Here is a 25616-nt window from a genome sequence, read left to right as displayed (position 1 = left end):
TTGTATTCGCGATCGTATTCTTTCGGTCAATATCCACTCTACGAAGGCGGTGAGCTGGCAGAATCGTTAGCACGCCGGGCGAAATGCTTAGCGGTATTTCGTCTGCCGCTACGTTCTGAGTTCAAATTCCGCCGAGGTCGACTTTTCCTTTCATCCTTTCGGGGTCGATAAATTAAGTACCAGTTGAGTACTAGGGTCGATGTAATCGACTAGCCGGCCTCCCTTAAAATTTCAGGCCTTGTGCCTATAGTAGAAAGGATTACCCACTCTACGGCAAGTCTTCGAGAAATCGTGGGAATGTTACCAAGAGATGTACGCTTTCTTAGTAGACTTCAAAAAAACATGTGACTGTGTGCCGCGGAACAGGCTGTTGAGGGTTTTGTAAGAGATTGGAGTTAATGGGTAACTTCTGGTTACTGAGAAGTCCCTATACAAACGTCCAGATGTTTGTGTTCAAGTTAATGGTGCTATGTCGAAATCTTTCAATGTGGGGGAAGTAATCCTGAACATTTGAAATACAAGCAACGTTTGGACTTTGTTAAGAAAATACAACCATTATGACGTCACAATAGAAACTACAAAATAGCAAAGCTCTGACTTAATTTCTTGTATACGTGTTGTAACGTAATTTGTAACGTACAATAAATAAGATAACCAGACGACAGCAAAAAACAATGTAACGAACTAACAAACCTCTTTACGAACCAACAACCAATATTCTTTGTGAATTAACCAACCGACAACTTCCGACTTCACTCGACTCTGAACCTTGAACTCATTCAGATCGTTACTATTTTATACTTTACTCGGACTAGTCTGTCTGTCGCAAGGGGGCGTCGTAACTCTCATCACAACAATCTGAAACGTGTACGATTCGTTCTAACATATTTCTCAATGAATTTTGACAGATTAAAACATCCAATCGGCACGCACAGGAATGGTCATGTGACCACACGCAGAAAAGAAAAAAAAGCCTTGCTGGAACCAAAAATGGACTATTTAAGGCTAAACAGCCAAATGTTGAAAATCGCATTGTTACAACTCTGTAAAGTCGTTGGCGTTTGGAAGGAAATTCAGCTGTAAGAACCAAGCCAAAACAGGCTATGGCACTCGGTGCGACCCCTGGTCTTACCGGACGCTATCAAACTGTCCAACCCGTGCCAGCATAGAAAATGACGATAATAGATTGCATTGGAAAAACATTCAAAGTAAGATGTTATAATCTTGTCGGTGTTCCATACATGGCTTTGAACGCGACTTATTCCTTCTGTGGTTTGTATTCTTCCTTTCAAGGGTCCATGTATGACCTGGGTGAAATGTTCTATTTTTATTTTATTTTATTGTAGTATCAAGTTGTACGAGTGTGTGTGTGTTTTCCGTAGACTTCTATGTATTTGTGTGCATGTAAGAGTGGGTATGTTTAGCTTCTTATATTTTTATGGATATGTATGAAAGTGGAGGCGCAATGGCCCAGTGGTTAGGGCAGTGGACTCGCGGTCATAGGATCGCGGTTTTGATTCCCAGACCGGGCGTTGTGAGTGTTTATTGAGCGAAAACGCCTAAAACTCCATGAGGCGCTGGCAGGGGATGGTGACGAGCCCTGCTGTACTCTTCCACCACAACTTTCTCTCACTCTTTCTTTCTGTTTCTGTTGTGCCTGTAATTCAATGAGTCAGCCTTGTCACACTGTGTCACGCTGAATATCCCCGAGAACTACGTTAAGGGTACACGTGTCTGTGGAGTGCTCAGCCACTTGCACGTTAATTTCACGAGCAGGCTGTTCCGTCGATCGGATGAACTGGAACCCTCGACGTCGTAAGCGACGGAGTGCCAACAACAACAACAACAATTTTTCTGGGTATGTATGAAAATTGTAATGAGTTCTACATTAAAGTACGCTGAAAAAAATGAAACAAATAAAAAGACAAAAACGAAAAAGAAACAATAAAAGACAAATTCCAAATTAACAAAAGAAAAGCTCACAGAATTAAATTCTTGAAACCATTTTATTAGTGCCACATCGCATTTGATTCTTCTCGAGGAATCTGTTTCACAGTTGCATGCATTCGGTGTTTTGTCCATCGGGGTTTAACTTTGTTTTTCATATTCCTTGTTTTAAAATAATGAGTGTAACGTGTCTAAGAACAAAATGTTAATTTATTTAGGGTAACGAAGTGGTTAGCAGCTGTAGATCACCGGATTAAATCTCTTAAAATATTGGCTTAAAAAATTGGCACAAGGCCAGCAATTTTGTGGGGAACGATTAAGTCAATTACATCGACCCCAGTACTGAACTGAAACGATGAAAAGCAATGTCGACCTTGGCGGCATTTGAACTCGGTACGTAAAGACGAACGAAATGCTGCCAAGCATTTTACTCAGTGTGTTAACGTTTCTGCCAGCTTTCTGTCTTCAAATGCCTTAAAATATTGTTCAGTTCCTCCAGCTTTTAAGTTTATAGTCGGCAGCCGGAGTTGACTTAGTTTTGTAGCTCTCTAAAATGTGAAGATATCCATAAGTGCCAGTCGATATTTCTCTCATACACGCTATGGCCTGTAGCCAATGAACGAAGTAGTTTATTTTATTCTTTGGTATATTAATTCCTCGGGCATTTACATCCGCCCTCCTTATTACTACTCAACGTACTCGCCCTTTGAAGCATGTCTTTGACAGCTGCTAAACGAGTATTTAGGAGTTCAGACATACATTCTTCAATGCATTCTGATTGTATACTCCCAGAATCACTATGGTCAATATGTGAAGCCGAGTCATCAATGTCCGTCTTTTCACTTTGTACAGATTGATTACGTTTGGATACTGTAATATGTAAACTCTCACTACATCGAGATGAAGTTTCTTGGAACTTATTTCGAAACTGAGTGCGTGTGTTTTGATTCTTGAATTGACAGGGACCTACCGTTTCGTTGTGCGCATTCTGTTTAGATATTTCTTCAAGGTTTGTAGATTTCTGACTAATTTCTCTTGAATGATTCTCTGTCTGGACATCATTGCTTTTGTTTTGGAGAGGAACTGGGTTAGAAATTAGTTTATTTCGAATGGAACAAATGCAGCTGTTAACGTCATCACCATATAAATTGGATTCCTCTATTCTTGAATCAGACCTATCAACAGAATTAAAAGATTTCATAATCCATTGTTGTGTGTTTGCAGCTTTTGCAGAGATGCTTTCCTCTGACTGAAAGTCAAACAACGATTCAGAGGCTGTGACGAAACCAGATGGGTTAAACAAAGAATCACCGGAGGCAGAGGTCGAAACTAACTCACCCTCGCGAGTACACGGACAAAGGAAATCTGAAAAGCCGTCATTCGAACTTGAGGTACTTTCTTGTTTTCTCATTATCGTCTGATCCACCTGAAAAGTGAAATGTTTATTGTGTATAAAGAAAGGACTGAATTTCTCGGCGGCATTATCGAAATCATTTAGCTGAAGGTTTTCCGAGTTAGCTTCGCTATTAATATGTGGCATGATCGTTAGGGAGGTGAGGGATGCGGTATCAGAAGCAAAAAAATGGTCGGGTGGGTGAGGAAATTCTTCTATTGAATATATAAACTCATCGTCATTCTCTTCGCCACTATTGCGTTGTTCGTCACTCGAGCTGCTTAGACTATCGTCGTCTTCATTACCACTGTCTTCATAAAAAATCAGAGGATTGACTTTTGTTATCATCTGATTATTATCTAACTCCGACGGTAAAATAGTCATATAGAAATTACCGACGGTTTTTGCCGAGTCCGCATCTCTGACATTTCGGAACGACTTTCCACATTTATTCTCCGTTGATTTAAAGGGATTAACTTTTTTATCATTTCTATTTCCATAAGCAGCAGCCAATCCAATAGGATTAACGTTTTCAGAGTCACAATGATTACATGGCAGACGACCTACGTTTCCATTATTAGACGGACAGTTAAAAAAGGATTTGATGTTATTTGCTTTGCATTCAGTCGACAAATCTACATTTCCGTTTTGTAACAGTGCAAATTCTGATTTATCGGAATGTTCTGACGTCTGCAGCTCTCTTTGTGAACAAATTTCCGATTCAATATTTATTTTAGGATATCTTGTTCTATCACCGCTGTCTATTGACAAAATGCAGCTTTGTTTCTTTCGTTTCTTTTTCTCTCGACGACATTTCCAATTTAAACTGACACGACCCGTTAACCTTTGACACTGACAAGTGTGAGGCATTTCACTCCAGAACCATGCCGAGTTCACATGGTTTTTCTCAGTGCATATCTTAAGCGTATTCGAAGGTTCCTTAATTTCATCTTCTACATCAGAAGCGTAGCCGGTACTCGTGCCAGTACTGGAGTATCTATAAGTGGTCTCCGTCGCTTTGCTACTGTTTCTTTCATCACTTCTACTGCATCTGTTGATTTGGCGATCTCGGGTCCCTTGTCGAAAACCGTTGTATTTCTGAATAATGAGCATTGGACTGCTATCATCCAGCCTGTTGAATTAAAGAGGGAATAAAAATTTAGAATTATTAAAATATTGGTTTCAAATTTTGGCACGAGGCCAGCAAATTCGAGGGAAAGGTTAAGTCGATTATCTCGACCCTACTGCTCAATCGGTACTTATTTTTATCGATCTCGAAAAGCTGAAAGGCAAAATCGGCCTCGGCGGAATTTGAACTTAGAATGTAAAGGCGGAAGAAATGCCGCTAAGCGTTTAGACGGTGTGCTAACGATTCTGCCAACAAGCCGCTATAAACTTACTCTTTTACTTGTTTCAGTCATTTGACTGTGGCCTTTAGTCGAGCAAATTTACCCTAGGACTTATTCTTTGTAAGCCTAGTACTCATTCTATCAGTCTCTTTTGCCGAACCTCTAAGTTACAGGGACGTACACACACCACCATCGGTTGTCAAGTGATGTCGGGGGAACACACACACACACACACACACACACACACACACACACACACACACACACACACACACACACATATATATGACGGGCTTCTTTCGGTTACCAAATCTACTCAATGCTTTGGTCAGCCCGAGGCTATAGTAGAAGACACTTGCCCAAGGTGTCACGCAGTGGGACTGAACCCGGAACCATGTGGTTGGTAAGCAAGCTACTTACCACACAGCCACTCCTGCACCTTCCTGCATATGAGGGCTTGCGAGAATAAAGGGCACAATTCATCCACTTCTCACAAACTTATATAAAAGGGATCGAAATAAATGATTTGCAGTTTGAACTTTTCTAGCTCTTTGCGAGTTAACGTTACTACTTTTTTTTACTCTTTTGCTCTTTTACTCTTTTACTCTTTTACTCTTTTACTCTTTTACTTGTTTCAGTCATTTGACTGTGGCCATGCTGGAGCACCGCATTTAGTCGAAGAAATCGACCCTAGGGCTTATTCTTTGTAAGCCTAGTACTTATACTATCGTTCTGTTTTGCCGAACCGCTAAGTTTCGGGGACATAAACACACCAACATCGATGTCAAGTGATGGTGGGAGGATCGGACAAACACAGACACAAAGACACACACACACACGCGCGCACACACACACACACACACACACACACACACACACACACACACACACACACATATATACACACACACACACACACATGACGGGCTTCTTTCAGTTTCCATCTACCAAATCCACTCACAAGGCTTTAGTTGGCCCGAGGCTATATTAGAAGACACTTGCCCAAGGTGTCACGCAGTGGGACCGAACCCGAAACCATGTGGTTGGTAATCAAGCTTCTTTATTTCATTTTAATTGGCCATTAAGGCCTTACAAAGAGGGGACAAACAAGGACAGACAAACGTAAAGAAGCTGCGGGCTGGACACGGACATTAATGAGATGAGGGTGATAACAAAAAAGGTGAAAAATAACAAAATGAAAAATGGGAGTGGCACCGGCGCCCACCGACCGATAACCCCTCGAATACATTGTTCAAGCTCAATATTTATAATCCTCAATGCCTTTCAAGTAGGCCCCTCCGCTGCACGCAGGCAGCTCTCCATATTCATCTCAGCCTCCGTGCTGATGCACACATATGAGCGGACGCCACAATCGGCCTCCACCCTAGCACGGACGCTGTTGGTTACCACTGCTGCGGCCACCTGCTGGGGCCACCTCGAACTGCTCTCGCAGGCCGAGACGAACCTCTCTATATATTCAAATTTTAAGCGTTCTTGCACCTCTCCACCTCTGAGGTACAGGAGGAGGGATCTCACCTTGTCCCGCCAGCGGCACAACTCCCGCTGACAGGACCTCCCTCTCCGATGGTACATTTCCCTCCGGAGGGGTGACTGGTTCGGTCGGCGGCACATAAACGTCCACCGGCCGCTTCCCACCTCTCTTTCTTTTCTTCTTCCTTTTAGAGGTTTCGGGGGTTGGGGCCTCCTTCGGCATACCCGAAGAGATCTTTACCTCTGTTTCAACTGGTGAACAACCATTGTTGCTCACCTTTCTTTTTCTTTTCGTGGAGGCACCTGCCTCCACGACTTTCTCCGTCTCCCCTTACAATGGGGGGGGGGGGCAGTGGGCACTTTATCCTGCTCCAGGGCCTTATTACGGCCCTGGGGGCAGTTTTTCTTGATGTGGCCAGCTTCCAAGCACTCATGGCACCTTGGTTGCCGGCCCTCAATATTAACGGGGTACTTTGCCCCAGCCAATTTTAAAAAATCTGGAAAGCACATGTCTCCTACAGCCACTGGGGACCACAAGGTCAATGTCGCCTTGGCGCCCTGCCAGTTGACTGCAGGTGACATGTGCACATTAAGGAGCCTGGGTCCACTGTCCCCCAAGCCCTGCCGAATGGTATCAGCGATCCACTCGGCCTTGTAACTTGGGGGTAGTCCATGCACCCAGGCTCTAATTACTCTTTTTCCGCAGTTTCTTACCACACAGCCACTACTACGCCTAGGGAATTTTATTTTCGATTTAATACAGTAGTTTTCAGCCAGGGTCTACATGGCCCTTAGGGGTCCATATGTGCAATAAATTAGTTATACTTCTTCAACACACAAAACATTTTAACAATTTTAAATCATAAATAAAGCAGCAATCCAGCAGAATCGTTACTGCACCGGGTGAAAGCTTAGAGACATTTCTTCCGACTTCACGTTCTGAATTCAAATACCACTGGGCCAGACTTTACCATTCGTCCTTTCGGGGTTGATAAAATAAGTACCAGTTTAGCAACGGGGTCAATGTAATCGACTTACACCCGCCCCCACAATTGCTGGCCTGGTGCTAAAATTTGAAACTACTATTTAATCTGACATTATTTACATTTGACGGATATTTGTCCTCATCTTATTTGTTGTTAACACAACGTTTCGGCTGATATACCCTCCAGCCTTCATCAGGTGTGTTGGGGGAAATTTCGAACCTGGGTTCTCATTCCTAAGGTATTTTTTGATATTATTATTATTATTATTATTCAGGTCACTGCCTGGAATCGAACTCAAAATCTTGGGGTTAGTAGCCCGCGCTCTTAACCACTGCGCCATATGCCCAGCTGGAAGGTATACCAGCCGAAACGTTGCGTTAACAACAAACAAGACAAGGACAAATATCCGTCAAATGTAAATAATGTAAATAATGTACATAATTCCTCATCTCTTAAATATAGAACTGTACTATTTAATCATAAAAATATAATATGACATTTTAAACATTGAATGACTTGGACGGTGCATCCGGTAAAATGGATATCAAAGGTGTCCATAGGTAAAAAAAAAGGCTTGAAAACCTCTGATGAAACAGAAGTGTATATATGTGTATATATGTGTGTATATATATATATATATATATGTGTGTGTGTGTGTGGTTTTGCGTAGATGTATGTATGAATACATATTTATTTATGTATGTATCTATAAATACATTTATAGATGTATACATAGGTGTGTGTGTGTGTAGACCAGTTCCGGGGGGAAGGGGTGGCGAAATTGTCACCGGTTGAGTCTCCCTCAGTGAATTACTGGTAATTATCGAAGCGCAAAAATCGACCTCGGATGGGATCGAAAGATGATCGCAAAGAAAACGAGCCTAAAATTGACAGAGCATTTTAGTTGCCTTGTACGAGTTTTGCTGACTTGACTGCTTTGGAAACTGTAGAATATCCTGGTATTTACATTTCTTGAAGAGCTCTCGAAGTTTTCTCGGTAAGTCATGAAACAACAATATGTAAAACAGTTTTAGCAAGTCAAACAACAGAACTGAGATGACATTGGGGGTTTTAAATGTCAACAACGCTGTTGACTATTTACACTAGACCCACGCTTCAGCTTATTAAAACTACAATAAAAGTAAGAAGAAGAATTGGGCTACGCCAACGGCATGAATGGCGAAGATGCCGTCACGTTTGGCGAGAACTAACATCACGAAGGGAAAATATTTCGAACTAGAAATAATAAACACACACAATAAGCCGCCAGTTTCCCATTAAATATAATTCCTGTATTCTGAAGACTTACAGATTAAACTTCGTAGTTTGAAGGCGTAAAACAGAATTGCACTGGTTTGACACTTGAAGCCTACCATTGTCTATGTATATATATATATATATATATATATATATATATATATATACATTCTTAAATTTTTTTTCTTTTATTTGTTTCAGTCATTTGACTGCGGCCATGCTGGAGCACCGCGTTTCGTCGAAACAAATCGTCTCCAGGACTTATTCTTTGTAAGCCTAGTACTTATTCTATCGGTCACTTTTGCCGAACCGCTAGGTTAAGGGAACGTAAACACACCAATATCGGCTGTCAAGCGATAGTGAGGGGACAAACAGACACACAAATACACACACACACACATACATGTATATATATATATATATATATATATATATATATATATATATATATATATATATACGACGGGCTTCTTTCAGTTTCCGTCTACCAAATCCACCCAAAAGGCTTTGGGCAGCCCGAGGCTATAGTAGAAGACACTTGTCCAAGGTGCCACGCAGTGGGACTGAACCTGGAACCATGTGGTTGGGGAACAGCTTCTTGCCATACAGCCATTCCTGCGCCTATATATGTGTGTGTGTGTATACATACATTTATAAATGTGTATATATGTATATATGTATATATGCTTGCATTTGTGTATATGTACGTGTGTGCATGTGTGTATATGTGTGCGTGCGTGTGTGTGTGTATGTGTGTATGTGTGTGTTCATGTCTGTGTGTGTGTGGTTTTGTGTAGATGTATGTATGAATACATATTTGTTGATGTATGTATGTATGTATGTATCTATATATACATTTATAGATGTATATATATATGTGTGTGTGCGCGCGCGTGTACATGTAGACATGTATTTGTAACGACACACGTACTTTTCTCCGGACTATCTGCTCCTTCCTCCTTTTCCACTTCTCTGGACTTTTTCCCCTTTTCTGACGAAGAATCACACTCGAAATGTCACTTCTATTTTTCCAACTAAAACTTTCACTGAGCGCCAACTAAAACTTTCCAACTATCCGTCAAATGTAAGTAATGTAAATAATGTAAATAAAATTTTCGATATATTCTATCTTCTGTATCCATTGTTTCTACTATATATATATATATGTATATATATATATATATATATATATATATATATATATACATACACACACACATACACATATATACACGTGTGTATGTGAATGTATTTATCTAATTTATCTATGTAGATATGTACATTTATGTGTGCATAAGCGTATACGCGCGCACACACACACACACACACACACACACACACATTGCGATCGGATAAACACCACAAGAAAAGTTATGTCACATGGTATTTATTCATACAGATCATCCTATATACACCTCACGCTATCTATATGTGGTAGTATAAGCAAACATTATACCTCACTAATGTGGTCAAATATGACCGAAACATGCCCGGAGTTACTCCCCTTTTTGTTCTTTGCATTCCATTTCTCATTACTAATATTTTCAGAGTTATTTGTAATGATTTTCTTGATCATTATCTTAATGAGTCTTCTTCTTCAGTAAAGTTGTAATTTTAATATAAGGAACTTTATTGCCTCATTACTCGATCTTACTCTTCAGTTTTCATGCAGAGCGAACCCCCGGGTGTTTGGCTTCTCATATTGCTTTCTAATGTTGCATTAGTCGTTGTTGGTTCGTTCTTAACCTAACAAACTGCTGAGTTCCCTGTTAGTCTCTGCCTACTTTCACAATCTACCACCGGTTCATTTCGTCATACGTAGGTATGTATGTGTACCTCTCTCTGTCTGTCTCTGTTTGTCTGGCTCTGTCCGTCCGTCCGTCTGCCTGCCTGTCTGTCTGTCTGCCTCTCTCTCTCCATATATATGTGTGTGTGTGTGTGTGGTTGACCTTTTTCGTCGTTGGCAGATCGTACTGAAGAGACTTTAACTTAAACTAACCCTGCTGTACTTGGGCTCTCTATGTGTATACGCACCGCATATATATATATATATATATATATATATATATATATATATATATATATATTACGGTGCTTATACATGAATGCATACATTTGTCTATGTACATATGCAAGGTGTGTACGCACACACACACACACACATATGTATATATATATATATATATATGTGTGTGTGTGTATATACATACATATATGCATGTATGTATACATATGTCCATTGGTTAATTCTTACTTTATTTCTTTAAGTCAATATTTGTTCTCCATTCGCTAACATAGGAGAGTACTCACACACGATCACACTAGGCACACAAGTATCACACACACACACACACACACACACACACACACACACACACACACACACACACACACACACACATGCACACATACACACACATGCACACACGTACATATACACACAAATGCAAGGATAGTTGTATAAAAAAGATATATAAAATTTATTGAAACAAGAGACAGAAGGCGCAACAAGGTCAGCAAAGGTCAGTATACATACACTGCGTTTCAAATTATTAACGACGTAACATTTTTTATTTTATTAAAAAACTACTCGTTGGAATTCAACGAGATTCCCACAGAATGATGGCGACAGTTACATGCGTGTTGTGTGTAAAAAACGTGAAGTTTGGCGCAAGTGTAAATAAACCGCGCCCATTTGCATGATTTCCACGAATTTTCCGTGTTCTAAATTATTAACGAGTAGTCTGATAATGGTGTAATTATGGGTCACAAATGTGACTTAACTGCTTCAGGGAAATCTGTTATTATTTCTGGACTTGCAAAAAGGTAAATCAACTTTAGAAATATTTAAAATCATTGGAAAATATCACCAAACTGTGAAAACATTTGTTACAGTTTCTACGAACATATGCAAGAGATCAGACGAGGGTCAGTCGAGGGGTGTTTCTCAAAGTTCTCTGTTACGATTTACGCGTGAAGCTGTAAAGAACCAAGGTCTTACAAGAGGAGAACATTTCAAGCACACTGGCAAAAGAACTGCGTCCCAGAACTGTCCGATGTCGTCTTCTGAAAAAGGTCAATAAACCAGTGACGTCAGTTAAAAGACCTTCTTTAAACAAAATACAAAATCGTCTGAAATGGGTAGAAGATAACATGAAGGGCGACTTTCCAAAGGTTTTGTAAACGGACGAAATTCATGTTACTCATGAAGGACCTGATGGTTGGAGTAAAGGATGGGTTGTAAATGAAAGAGATCGTCATCAACACTTGAGATGCCAACAAGGGGGAGGAGGCATCATGATGTGGGCAGGTGTTAGTGGAAGTATTATGGTTGGTCCTTGGAAAGTGCCTGGTGGTGTTAAAATGACTGCAGGTATTAGTGGAAGTACTATGGCTGGGCCTTGGAAAGTGCCTGATGGTATTAAAATGACTGCGGATACTTACATAGCCTTTCTGAGAGAGCACATCGAACCTTGGTTAAAAAAGTGAAGGATCATCTTCAAGACAACCATAATATTCATGCAAGACAATGCGTCCTCGCACTCAACGAAGAAAACTACAGAATATCTGCAACATAATTCTGTGGACCGCGGAAGACGAAGTGGCCTGCCTGTTCCCCCGACTTAAACCCAATAGAAAACTTGTGGAGTATTCTAAGGCGACTATTTTAAATGAATGGAAACCAATTTAGGAGCAAGGATGAATTGTAGCAGGCCATACTGGATGTATCTCGAGATATAAGGTCAGAGAAAATCCAGCGCCTTTTCTAATTTATTTCAAACAAAGGCTCATATATCCCTTATTAACCATCATTTTTGAATATTGTTTATTTGTTTATTTCTATTTCTGCCATGTTTAGGAGTGTATGCGTTCATTCCAGTATGTACATAAAACAATTAAATTGGTATTTTCTTGTTTACATTAGTTTTAATTACACCTCGCTAATAATTTGAAACAGTGGAACTTTACGTAAATTTGGTAAATGGCCGTAGTTTCTATGTTGCTTTACAGAACCTCACATTTTTTACACACCATGCGCACATACCAGTTGTCATCATTCTGTGAAAGTTTCGTTGAATTTCAACCAATAGTTTTTAAATAAAATAAAAACAAGAGCCCTCTGAGAACGCAAACCTCTGCCAAGGCAACACCAACGTCCTCTCAACGATTAGCCGGAGATGATTTTTAAAATAAGAATATCTGAAATTAACTCGACTGCTCTCACGAACGTGAATACTAAAAATGAACCCGACCGCTCTCAAAAATTAAGCATAAAAACAGGAAAAATAATCCAGAATCCTTGTCCGGTACCAGATCGATCCAAAAATCTAATCAATTCGTGCCAGTCACGAGGCCAAACATCCCTGAAAGTTTCATCCGAATCCATCTTGCGGTTCTTGAGATATCTTGTCCACGGACAAACAAACACGACTGAAACAATACCTCCGCCTTCGCTAAGGCGGAGGTAATAAATGTTACGTCGTTAATTTGAAACGCAGTGCACAAGCAAAGAGAGGGTAGTCACTGTGTCTATGCTGTCTATGTTACCGTATGATTACATTTAAAGAGAGCGTAGAAATGTGAGAAGAGAGTATATTAAACTCTTCACTTGTACGTAGTACAACGGAGCTCGTTTGTTGTTATGAAGCTTTCCACTATATAACCGAGTTGGAACGGTTATACATGAGTGTATTTCTATGTTTACTCATGTAAAATACAACACATGCACAAATACGTACATACACACGTACATCAGCTCCTTGAGCAATACTCTTTGATAACCTAGAATGCATGCCCAAAGAAGTCGCACGACTCTACCGCAACGTACCATCGGATGAAAGGATGAGCCTATGTGAGCAGAAGACTATGAATGGATATATTAGTAGAAAGCTCTGAGATGATAGTAACATTGCTCATCAAAGCAGTTTATCATGGACCAAAAACCGGATTACTACCTCCCACTTTGAAGGGTATGCGTTTGAAATCCAGGAACAGGAAATATCAACCAAGTACCTGATGCACAAAAGGGATAGAAATGCCGTAATATGTGACAACCGATGCAGACTTTGTGGAGTTCACATTGAAGATATCAGCCACATCATAAGCAGTTGTCTGAAAATGTCATCACGGTATTATCCACCGATGAGACATGATGTAGCTTGGACTACAAATATGCAAGACTTTTCTCAAGTTCCAAATCTGAATTTGTCTGTGTTAACTACATCCCAAAGATGGAGCCTTGTATCTGTGTTGGAAACCAACTCCCTCCTCCGTGAAAGATTTATGATAACTAAAAAATAGAAGCGACATACATATATACATACATTATACATACATACATACATACATACACACATACATACATACGTACATACATACATATATACACACATACATATATACCTACTGCAAAAAAGAGAATACCAACGCTGAACTATTGGGAAATTTGCAGTTACAGTATCCAGATTACAAGTTCATGAAATATATACAAGTCATAAAAAATATATACAGTACAGTACTGTTCCTACTTCGCGGATTTTCACATACCGCGTGGGGTTTTGGAACGTAACACCCGCAATAGTCAAGGGATTACTGTATAAGTACATGTATATATGTGTGTGTATGACTGTTCTTGTGAATTCGTGGCACTCCGTCGGTTGCGACGACGAGGGTTCCAGTTGATTCCGATCAACGGAACAGCCTGCTCGTGAAACTAACGTGCAAGTGGCTGAGCACTCCACAGACACGTATACCCTTAACGTAGTTCTCGGGGAGATTCAGCGTGACTCAGTGTGATGAGGCTGGCCCTTTGAAATACAGGTACAACAGAAATAGGAAGAAAGTTGTGTTGAAAGAGTACAGCAGGGTTCGCCACCATCCCCTGCCGGAGCCTCGTGGAGCTTTAGGTGTTTTCGTTCAATAAACACTCACAACGCCCGGCCTGGGAATCGCAACCGTGAATCTATAACCGCGAATCCGCTGTCCTAACCACTGGGCCAAAACGCCTCCACTGTTCCTGTGAATACTATAGTGTCATATATATTAGTTAATGCGTACAATATGTGACTACCATATCTAGAGAGAGAGAGAGAGAGAGAGAGAGAGAGAGAGAGAGAGAGAGAGAAAATTAATGGTGTGTATTTATGCGTGGGTGTGTACATGTGCCTTAAGTGCGTGTGTGGGTGTGTACGTGTGCATAAGTGCGTGCGAGTGCGGACACATGAGTGCATATGTATGTATCGATGCGTTACCTTTCAATGTCACTAATATCGTAATCCTCGGCAAACTCCACTTGTTGTATCCTGACCGGGTGTTCGTGTCGATGTATCGGTAGACATATCGGCCGAGGTCCTAATGGTGATAGAAAAGAAAGCAATTGGCATTTATTTCTTTCTAATTCTCAGAACAAGAAATAGACAAATCATTATTTCTAATTTTGGCACAAGGCCGGCAATTTTAAGGGAAGGAGTTAAGTCGATTACATCTACCCCAGTGCTTAACTGGTACTTATTTTATCAACCCCGGAATGATGAAAGGCAATGTCGACCCTGGTGGAATTGCGCACAGAGCCTGAAGAAATGTTGCTAAGTATTTTGTCCGTTGTGTTAACGATTCTAGCAGCTCATCACCTGTGAAAATACGCAAATTACTCTTTCACCACAACTTTCTCTCACTCTTTCTTTCTGAACTCCATTTTCTATTCTTCTTTTAAATGGATATAAACTATATGCTTTATGTATACTTATTATTTTAAGAAAATTCATTTCGCCCAAATTCTAGGTATTGAACCAGCATTTCCTTGGATGAAACCATCCCTTCATGAGGCTAACATAAGCGTGACACCTTCGGCAAATGTCTTCTGCTATAGCCTCGGGCCGACCAAAGCGTTATGAGTGGATTTGGTAGACGGAAATACATCCCCGTCACTTAGCGGTTCGGCAAAAAGGAGCCGATAGAATAAGTACTAGGCTTACAAAGAATAAGTCACGGGGTCGATTTGCTCGACTAAAGGTGGTGCTCCAGCATGGCCGCAGTCAAATGACTGAAACAAGTAAAAGAGTGTATACATATATATATATATATATATATCAAAACAGTTTGATTCAGACTCCTTGGTACTCTGAGTTTCAAGTGCGTAGCTAGTTTTCGATTATACATACATACATACATGTATATGATTGATGACGATGATGGACTCTCTCGTCGTTAGACGACGTATAAGGGTTCGACAATTTCTTACCGAACAACCACACAAATGATTTATTTGTAGAGATCAAATGTTTCTCTGTAGACAGAAGCTCACTCCCTCCATCAGATCGACATTACCTGTACAGGTGCAACTGGGTGCCACATGTCACATGACGCAAAGATCGCAGAGCAACGTGAAATGACGAGCTTTGCTCAAGAGCACAACGCAACGTCCGGTCTGGGAATGGAACCCACGATCTCAGTTCCAGGACCACTCTTTTTTTTTACCAGCTGAGTAGACTGGAGTAACGTGAAAAGATAAGTTTTGTTCAAGAACATAACGCATCGCCCAGTCCAGGAATGGAAACCACAATCTTACGATCATGAGTCCAGCAATCTAACCACTAAGCCATGTGCCTCCACCATGCCTATGGTAGAAAGAATTATGTAACAGAATGGGAAAGAGAATGATCAGAGACCGCAATGCTAATGTTATATTATATACTTTCCCTTCGTCTTTTGTTGGTCTTAGGGACATTGTAAATTGACTTATTTCACATTGAGTTTGCTTTTTAGAGTTTATTTTTTGTTTTGGTTTTTACTGTAGCTTAGTCATAAAAGGAACGTCTGCAACCATGACCTCTTTCAGGGCGTCTGAGACGTAGGGGTGGGGAAGGTAAGGCAGAAGTAACCTTAGTCTGGAGGTTCTGGTCCGAATGTCATACTCTAGCCTTGACTCCTGTCATTATTTTACTAGAAAGGCAGCGGGATCTTTTTTAAAACGGGGGCCACATTTTTCATTAACGAAACACTTTGAAACTTGGAACACTGGTAGAATGTGTCATATAAAACATCTTTTTCTCTTAGTCTTCTTAAAAAAAAAGAAATCCCTAAGTTATTCCATGTTAAAGTTGTCGTATTTCTGTAATTTCAACCAATCACTGACGTCCATTCAGCCGATATACATTAAGTGCCGACTACATAAACAAACGATTCTGAAACAATTAACCCTAACCCTAACCCTAACCCTAGGGTTAGGGTTAGGGTTAGGGTTAAAGCAAATTTAAAATGAAAAAAGCAAATAAAACGAAGGTATGGAGATTAAATACGCTTTACATCGCTTAATCAGCCAAAGGAGTAAATGTAAACAACTGAATACTTGTCAGTGATTGGTTGAAATTATCGAAATAAGACAATTTTTTACATGAAATAAATTCGAATACAAAAATATTTTTCTGTTCTATAACACAAAATAGATAAGTATACGAAGTTTGAAAGTCTTTCCGTACCCAAAACACTACGTAAAACATTAATGAAAAATGTGGCCCCCGTTTTAAAATAAATCCGTCTTTTGTTGGTCTTAGGGACATTGTAAATTGACTTATTTCACATTGAGTTTGCTTTTTAGAGTCTATTTTTTGCTTTGGTTTTTACTGTAGCTTAGTCATAAAAGGAACGTCTGCAACCATGACCTCTTTCAGGGCGTCTGAGATGTAGGGGTGGGGAAGGTAAGGTAGAAGTAACCTTAGTCTGGAGGTTCTGGTCCGAATGCATACTATAGCCTTGACTCCTGTCATATTATTTTACTAGAAAGGCAGCGAGTTGGCAGTAACGTTAGCACGCCGGGCGAAATGCTTAGCTGTATTTCGTCTGTCTTTACGTTCTGAGTTCAAATTCCACCGAGGTCGACTTTGCTTTTCATCCTTTCGAGGTCAATAAATTAAGTACCAGTTGCGTCCTAGGATCGATCTAATCGACTGGCCCCTTCCCCCAAAATGTCGGGCCTTGTGCCTAGAGTAAAAACGTATAATGTTTTACTAGAGTCATCTAACATCTATTGATGTGCAGTCTCGGATCAGTCATTGCAGCCGTAAACATCGTACCTATTTTTTTAATATCTAACTTGTTGGCATTCCGTCGGTTACGACGACGAGTGATCCAGTTGATCAGATCAACGAAACAGCCTGCTCGTGAAATTAACGTGCAAATGGCTGAGCACTCTACCCTTAACGTAGTTCTCGGGGAGATTCAGCGTGACACAGAGTGTGACAAGTCTTTTGACTGCGGCCCTTTTGAAATACAGGTACAGGAAGAAAGAGTAAGAGAAAGTTATGGTGAAAGAGTACAGCAGGGTTCGCCACCATCCCCTGCCGGAGCCTCGTGGAGCTTTAGGTGTTTTCGCTCAATAAACACTCACAACGGCCGGTCTGGGAAGCGAAACCGCGATCCTAAGACCGTGAGTCCGCCGCCCCTAACCACTGGGCCATTGCACCTCCACAATCTCTAACTTAAAGCGACATTATCTAATGTATCCTTCCTTTTTCCTTAAAACAGTAGGATATGATTTGACGGTGATTTCTAGCAGGATGGGTTACCACGTAGAGGCTTTCACGTTGACTCATTCTCCCCTTTTACCTGTCTGGATTAACCCCATTTCAATCCTGATGAGTAAAGGTATTCCAGCGACGATTATCCCGTGTTTGATCTTGGATTATATTATCTAATGTGTCACTTCCATATTTTTCAAGAGAGCAGGATGTCACTTGAGGGAGTTTTGACTTATATTTTCAGCAGCTCAAGTGGCCATGTTACAGCTGCCTTGCTGTCCCATGATTTAAAAAGCCATTCTACTATTAAACACACAAATACACTGTTAGATTCAATTTTCTTAATATTTGTGAAGTAGTAGTAGTAGTAATTTTTTATTTAGACACAAGGCCAGCAATTTTGAGGGGAGTGCATTATTCGATGATTTTTCTTTTATCTCTTACTTGTTTCAGTCATTAGACAGCGGCCATGCTGGGGCACCGCCTCGAAGAATTTTTAGTCGAATGAATCGACCCCAGTACTTATCCTTTTTTTTAAAAAGCTTGGTACTTGTTCTATCGGTCACTTTCGCCGAATCGCTAAGTTACGTGGACGTAAACACACCGACACCGGTTGTCAGTCGGTGGTGGGGGGAAAATCAGACACTCTCACCACACACACACATACATACAGACACGTGTATGATGGGTTTCTTTCAGTTTCCGTCTACCAAATCCACTCACAAGGCTTTGGTCGGCTCGAAGCTATAATGGAAGACACTTGCCCAAGGTGCCACGCAACGGGACTGAATATGGAACCATGTGGTTGGGAATCAAGTTTCTTACTACACAGTCATGCCTGCGCCTACTGACCCCAGTACAATATTAGGACTCTGTTTTATCGTCCCCAGAGGGACGAAAGGCAAAGCTGACCGCGACAGAATTTGAACTCAGAATGCAGCGAGCCAGAACAAACACCGCAAGGCATTTTGTTTGATGGTCTAACGCTACTGCCAACCCATCATCTTTGTCATCATCATCCAGTGTTTTAAATCCGGGTTTTGTCCCCGTTCACGGGGGGTGGCCGGATCTACCTCAATGCCATAGCAACCGAGGTAGGCAGGTGCAGCCCACCCCAACCTTTGGGCTGGCTGGTGTCCATTCTCCTTTGCTATAATGAGGCTCTTTTGGAGCTGAATTTTCTACGGGGAGCATGCCCTTGCTTACCCCCAACCTCAGTTTCTAGACATGAGTGGTCCTCAGACCAGGGGCTCTACTACGATCTTTAAAGAAATGTGGTGGAAAACTAGCCCAGGAAGGCAGGGACACTACTCCCTGAGACCCCTTTGTAATTAATAATGAGGGTTTATAATTAAGGTACAAGGTCAGCAACTTTTAAGGCAGAGATGTTGGTTGAGTACATCGATACCAGTGTTTAACTGTGCATCATTTTATCGACCTCTGGAGAAATGAAAGGTGTAGTTGATTTCGGCGAGATTTGAACTCAGAATATATAGAGCCGAGACGAATGCTGCAAAACATTTTTCCCGATGCCCTAACGATTCTACCAAAGTACTGTATCTGTAATATGGTTAACTTACTCTGCACTTTCGAGAGAGAGAGAGAGAGAGAGAGAGAGAGAGAGAGATAGAGAGAGAGAGAGAGAGAGAGAGAGAGAAGAGAGAGAGAAAGAGAGAGAGAGAGAAAGAGAGAGAGAGAGAGAAATAGAGAGAGAGAGAAATAGAGAGAGAGAGAGAGAGAGAGAGAGAGAGAGAGAGAGAAGTGGTGTGCCTGTGGCCAATATGGAGATGTCTGAATCTTAATTTAATAAGTAAAAGCAAAAATGTGTATCTGTTTGTCTGTAAACAACAAGAGTCTTATGTTTATGATAAACTACCAAATATTCTTAATCTTTCACAGAATATGATATTTGTAATGACATTGTAACAACGTAGATTTTTATCATTACAACAAATCCTTTATAGCGTCATAGCTTTGTGACATCATAGATTACACAAGCCCCCCACCCAATTCTGTTGTTAAAAAATTTGGACCTGAACTAGGGGTTTCTTGACACACAGAATCCGAAAATGACATCCATTTATTACCATCATGTTAAGATTTTGAGATTCTGAATTCATAGAATTTCATTGTTTCTTTTTTTTAGTAAAACAGCTTATGAGGAACAAGGCATAACGTATAAACATGCATAGAAGTTGATTTTTCTTTAAAACCAGAACGTTTCCTTCAAAATTCTGCTGAAAAACTAGCAAAATATCTTAAAATCTTGAGGCAAATGTTATCATTGTTTATGTCTAATTTCCCATGAATTTGCATTTAGATGCTTTTGTTGAGTGCTGAACGTCAAGCAGATCACGAGTCAAGATCCAGCAAAAGTTCACCATCTTATGCAAGTCCAGTCTGTCTTGATATCTTTGTTCTATTGATTTTTATGTCCTGGTGAAAACGTTCTCCCTCCTTATCACTTGTACCACCAAGATTTTTAGGGAACTCATCAAGGTAACTGTGGAGATTGTGCAGCTTTAGGCACCCAACTTTTGAAAGTTTTCCTGCATGTTGTCGACTATTTCGGCATAACTGGCTGCTTTCTTGTTACTCAGAAAGTCATTTACAACTATTACAAATGAATTCAAGGCTACTTCTTCAAAGAAATCCATTGAATCTACAAATTTTCCATCCTTCATCAATTTTCTGATTTGAGACTTATCAAATACTCCAGCTTTTATCTTTTCACTGCTCAGGCCAGGAAAATTTTGCAGATATATTGAAAGCAAGGTCCGTCTTTATCCAGAGTTTTAAGAAACTGCTTCATAGTGCCGAGTTTGATATGGAGTCGAGGTAATTAAATTTTTGCCGTTTGAACTAAAATCTCTTTAACTACATTAAAAGATCCTGGAATTAATTCGCTGCAACCATTCTTTGACCACCCATTGTTTTCCCCTGGCTCTGCTGTCCGACATACACGGATATTTAGTCTCTCCATTTTGTTGCCCCTGGGAAAAAATCGACCATCTTAAAGTCCACGATAAAATGATGTACAGTTAAGCATTGGTATCAATGTAATCAACCAACATCTCTGCCTTCAAAGTTGTTGATCTTGTGCCTTAATTAGAAACCATTATTATTAATTAAAAAGGGAGGGAGGCTCCGAAAGGCGTCTCAGGGAATAGCATCCCTGCCTTCCTGAGTTAGTTTTCCACCACATTTCTTAAAAATCGTGGTGGAGGCCTTGGTCTCAGGACCACTCATGTCTAAAAGCTGAGGTTGGGGGTAAGCAAGGGCATGCTCCCCGTAGAAAATCCAGCTTCAAAAAAGCCTCATGATAACAAAGGAAAATGGACACCAGCCAGCCAGCCAGCCAGCCCAAAGGTTGAGGTAGGCTGCACCTGCCTACCTCGGTTGCTATGGCATTGAGGTAGATCCGGTTATCCCCATTAACGGGGACAAAAACCCGGATTTAAAACATCTCGAAATCTAGACGTAATAGTAAAAAATAGATTCCATTTTTAGATTCAGCATTTAAAAGAAAACAAAAAAAAAAAAACAAGGCAAAACTCAAATCAGGTTAAAAAACGTCCTGACAACAAAATACCTGTTGCGTTATAATTTCGTATGTCACAAGTCATGACATTGTAATATCACTGGCATGAATTTATGGCATGACAAAAAATAAGTAGTCAAAACTTTATACCTGTAATGTAACTGTGTCTATGAGATGATAACGAATTGCTTTAGAATATGAAGAAGAAGCATCATGAATATGATACTGTCGCATCATAGGCAACAGAGTACTTGAACCATCTAGTGTGACACTTGTAACAACAAATAGTGACATATCATATAATATATGACATAATAAGGACATTACTATGTCGAGTCCTCATAGCGTGGGCTGCCCGGTTCCCATGGGGTACAAGCAACCGAGATCACAATATTTTTCCCGAACGGGACACCAGTCCGTTTTAGGATGACCCATTTACGGCTGAGCGGACTGGATCAACGTGAAATGAGGTGTTTTTTGCTCAAGAATACTACGTCCTAGTACGGGGATCGAAATTACGATCTTGCGAGCAACATCCTAACCACTACGCCACACGCCTTCATAATGCATGATATATCATAAAATATATGATATATTATTAAATAATATATCATAACGTGAGACTACATGATATTAAACTGTAACTTGAAAGAGTATCAATCGTAATGTAATATCTAAAAAACTGATAAATCATCACAGAACATGACGTGACGTCACGAAATATTGTAATATTATAGAGGATGGTATTATCGCACCACAAGATATGATATCGTATTATCACAAGATATGAAGATTACAAGACATAACACAGTAACATCACGAAAGAGGATATTATATCATATGATATAATACCTTTTCTACTCTAGGCACAAGGCCCAACATTTTTAAGGAGAGAGCCAGTCAATTAGATTGACTCCAGCACGCAGCTGGTACTTAATTTATCGACCCCGAAAGGATGAAAGGGAAAGTCGACCTTGGCGGAATTTGAACTCAGAATGCAAAAGACAGACGAAATATTGCTGAGCATTTCGCCCGGCGTGCTAACGTTCCTGCCAGCTCACCGCCTTCGTAAGATATAATAATGTAACAACATTCGATAATATATTTAGCACTATATGACTTAATACTGTAACATCATAACATATAATATCACGGGGTATGAAGGCAGCGCGCTGGTAGAACAGTTACAGCGCTGGACAAAATTCTTAGTGTTATTTCTTCTGACTCTGAGTTGAAATGCCACCGAACTAGACTTTGCCTTTCAACCTTTTGGTACCGATAAAATAAATACCAGTTGATGTAATCGACTACCCGCACTCTCACCAGAAATTACTATCCTTGTGCCAAAATTTGAAACCAGTATCATGGAGAGGAACATAATTTCACAGAAGTTAAGATTGTATTGTATTTGTCTTGCATAAGACAAACTCTTAGTTTTTTTTTTTGTAGGGGAGAAAAAAAAAAGATTGTGAAAAAAAACAAATTTAATGTTTCGTTATACATCCATATTCTTGGTATTCCATCCGTCATACGGTCGTATTAGACGTACGGCAATATTTTGTTACATTTAAGAATAAAAATAGCGTGTCTTATGCACCGACATATACGGCAATATACTACGATAGAATAGGACAGCAGAATCGTTAGCACGCCGAGCAATATGCTTAGCGGCATTTCGTCTGTCTCTACGTTCTGAGTTCAAATTCCGCCGAGGTTGACTTTTCTTTGCATCCTATTGGGGTCGATAAAATAAATACCAGTTGAACATTGGGGTCGATTAAATCAACTTGGCCCACGCCCCCCCAAAACTGCTGGCCTTGTGACAAAATATGAATGCAATATACTACGATAGAATATGATGATATAATACTATAGAATAGTAATATAATAATCAAGAAATATGATAATGTGATGTCACATGATATGATAATTTAATATCACATGATTAAACATTATAATACCGCGAGATACAATATCAGGACGTCACACATCGCACATCGCACACAAGAGAGAATTATGTGGTATAGCAAAATATGAAATTGCGACATGGTTGAGTAGGAAAATAATATTATAACATATCCAAATACGGTAAAAGCCACAGAGTTTAATAACGATACAATGTAGAGTACGATATAAATATTTTATAACATCAGCGTGTATCGATATGGTAACATCACTTGTGAAAGTAACCATTTAAGAAACGAGTAACTTACGATTTTTCTCCTTGTAAAGATAACCGTTATGAAGTGACCGGTGTAACTTCCAGGAAGAATTTGGTATCCGAAACGAAATGTTTTCCGTAGTATACATAGGGTGTATATTTGTCCTCACTTGATCTCTTTCTACATTCATTGTGCGCTTTTATATGGTGTGTATGCATGCATATATGTGAAGTATGTATGTATGTATGCATGTATACACACGCGTATTATGTTATATATACATATATATATATATATGCATGTACATATGAGTATATAATACCTGTGTGTGTGTGTGTGTGTGTGTGTGTGTGTGGGTGGGTGGGTGTGTGAGTGCATCCAAGTATGTTGGAAGTTATCTCGCTCAATCTCAAAAACCCCCCAAAAATCTCTCTCAGCAATTTTACGGTGTAGAAAACGAGAATACCAAAACAGAAACGGAACAAAAGTTTGGTTGGAGTTATTTTAGCTTTTTGTTATTTAATCATTCCGATATTGTATTGTTGGTGTCTTGTCTGTAGCATTTAAACGATAGCTACTGCTTTAGCTTGTCTATCTTCCGTGATGCCTCATGTGTCAGAAATATAGTCTTTCTCTCCTACCTCTCTATCTCTCTCTATTTCAATGAATCGTTTTTTTTTTATCGTCTGTCCGCTTAAATTCCAGATAGAGAGGAAGAGGGAAATAGAAAGAGAGAGAAAAAGAGAGAGAGAGAGAGAGAGAGAGGGAGGGAGGGAGGGAGGGAGGGGACTGCTTCGTTTGTTTAACTACCTGCCTGACTGTTTATCCATCCATCTATCTATCTATCTATCTATCTATCTATCTATCTATCTATCTATCTATCTATCTATCTATCTATCTATCTATCTATCTGCTTTTGTCTTTCTGTCTGTCTGTCAGCCCCTTTCTCTCACTTTTCGCTCTCTCTCCTCTCTCTCTCTCCTTTCTCTTTCTCTCACCTTTTTCTCTCGCCACCTTTCTCTCTCTATATATCTATCTGTCTGTCTCTCTCCTTCTCTCTCTCCTTCTCTCTCTCTCCCCTTCTCTCTCTCTCCTTCTCTCTCTCTCCTTCTCTCTCTCTCCTTCTCTCTCTCTCCTTCTCTCTCTCTCCTTCTCTCTCTCTCCTTCTCTCTCTCTCCTTCTCTCTCTCCTTCTCTCTCTCTCCTTCTCTCTCTCTCCTTCTCTCTCTCTCCTTCTCTCTCTCTCCTTCTCTCTCTCTCCTCTCTCTCTCTCCTTCTCTCTCTCCTTCTCTCTCTCCTTCTCTCTCTCTCTCCTCTCTCTCTCTCCTTCTCTCTCTCCTCTCTCCTTCTCTCTCTCTCTCCTTCTCTCTCCTCTCTCCTTCTCTCCTTCTCTCTCTCTCTCCTCTCTCTCTCCTCTCTCCTTCTCTCTCTCCTTCTCTCTCTCCTTCTCTCTCTCCTTCTCTCTCTCCTTCTCTCTCTCCTTCTCTCTCTCCTTCTCTCTCTCCTTCTCTCTCTCCTTCTCTCTCTCTCCTTCTCCCTCTCCCCCCTCTCTCTCCTCCTCTGTCTGTCTGTCTGTAAAGATGATAAATATTGACAAATCCTTCTTCGCAATAACAGTAACTCATCTGTAAAGTATAAAACCACAAACAGCATTAACGTCTGCTAATGGCATCCATCTTCGACTTCCCCACTCACGACGATGGCGACGACGATGATGATGATGATGATGATCATCACCATCATCATCATCACCATCATCAACAGCAGCAGCCTGGTTGATGTGTGGACACCAATTAGTAACGAAGTGTCGGACGAGCCTTTCGTCAAATTTTTTGCAAACATCAACTAAAATTTTTTTATTTTTTGCCTTTTTTTTTTTTTACCTTAAGAGACAAACAGAGTCTCTTTGTGAATAGATAAGCGTCGGTGTGTGTGTGTGTGTGTGTGTGCGGTCAGACCAGGTCGGTCGAGGTTTG

General features: G+C 40.3%; 1 protein-coding gene across 1 annotated transcript; it reads right to left on the bottom strand.

Annotated features, from left to right (window-relative positions):
* Window positions 1–1987: 1987 nt before the first annotated feature.
* On the bottom strand, window positions 1988–24681 carry LOC106879054 (uncharacterized). The gene is made up of 3 exons (XM_014928478.3): window positions 23693–24681; window positions 14675–14774; window positions 1988–4472 (listed from the first exon to the last, which is right to left on the bottom strand). Exons 1-3 carry the CDS (start codon window positions 23829–23831, stop codon window positions 2597–2599), a joined length of 2115 nt encoding a protein of 704 aa, XP_014783964.1. The 5' UTR covers window positions 23832–24681; the 3' UTR covers window positions 1988–2596.
* Window positions 24682–25616: the final 935 nt, after the last annotated feature.

This window comes from Octopus bimaculoides, chromosome 5 (genome assembly GCF_046866305.1).
Source record: "Octopus bimaculoides isolate indiv1 chromosome 5, ASM4686630v1, whole genome shotgun sequence".
NCBI lineage: Eukaryota > Metazoa > Mollusca > Cephalopoda > Octopoda > Octopodidae > Octopus > Octopus bimaculoides.
This window is presented reverse-complemented; position numbering and strand designations above follow the sequence as displayed.

What these genes read in the sequence shown, in the direction of transcription:
- LOC106879054 (XM_014928478.3), bottom strand. Translation starts at nt 23,831, where the DNA reads ATGAATGTAGAAAGAGATCAAGTGAGGACAAATATACACCCTATGTAT. An exon ending in TCTTTACAAGGAGAAAAATC is followed by an intron (nt 14,775 to 23,692) that starts GTAAGTTACTCG and finishes TATCACCATTAG; the next exon opens with GACCTCGGCCGATATGTCTA. An exon ending in GATATTAGTGACATTGAAAG is followed by an intron (nt 4,473 to 14,674) that starts GTAACGCATCGA and finishes TTAATTCAACAG; the next exon opens with GCTGGATGATAGCAGTCCAA.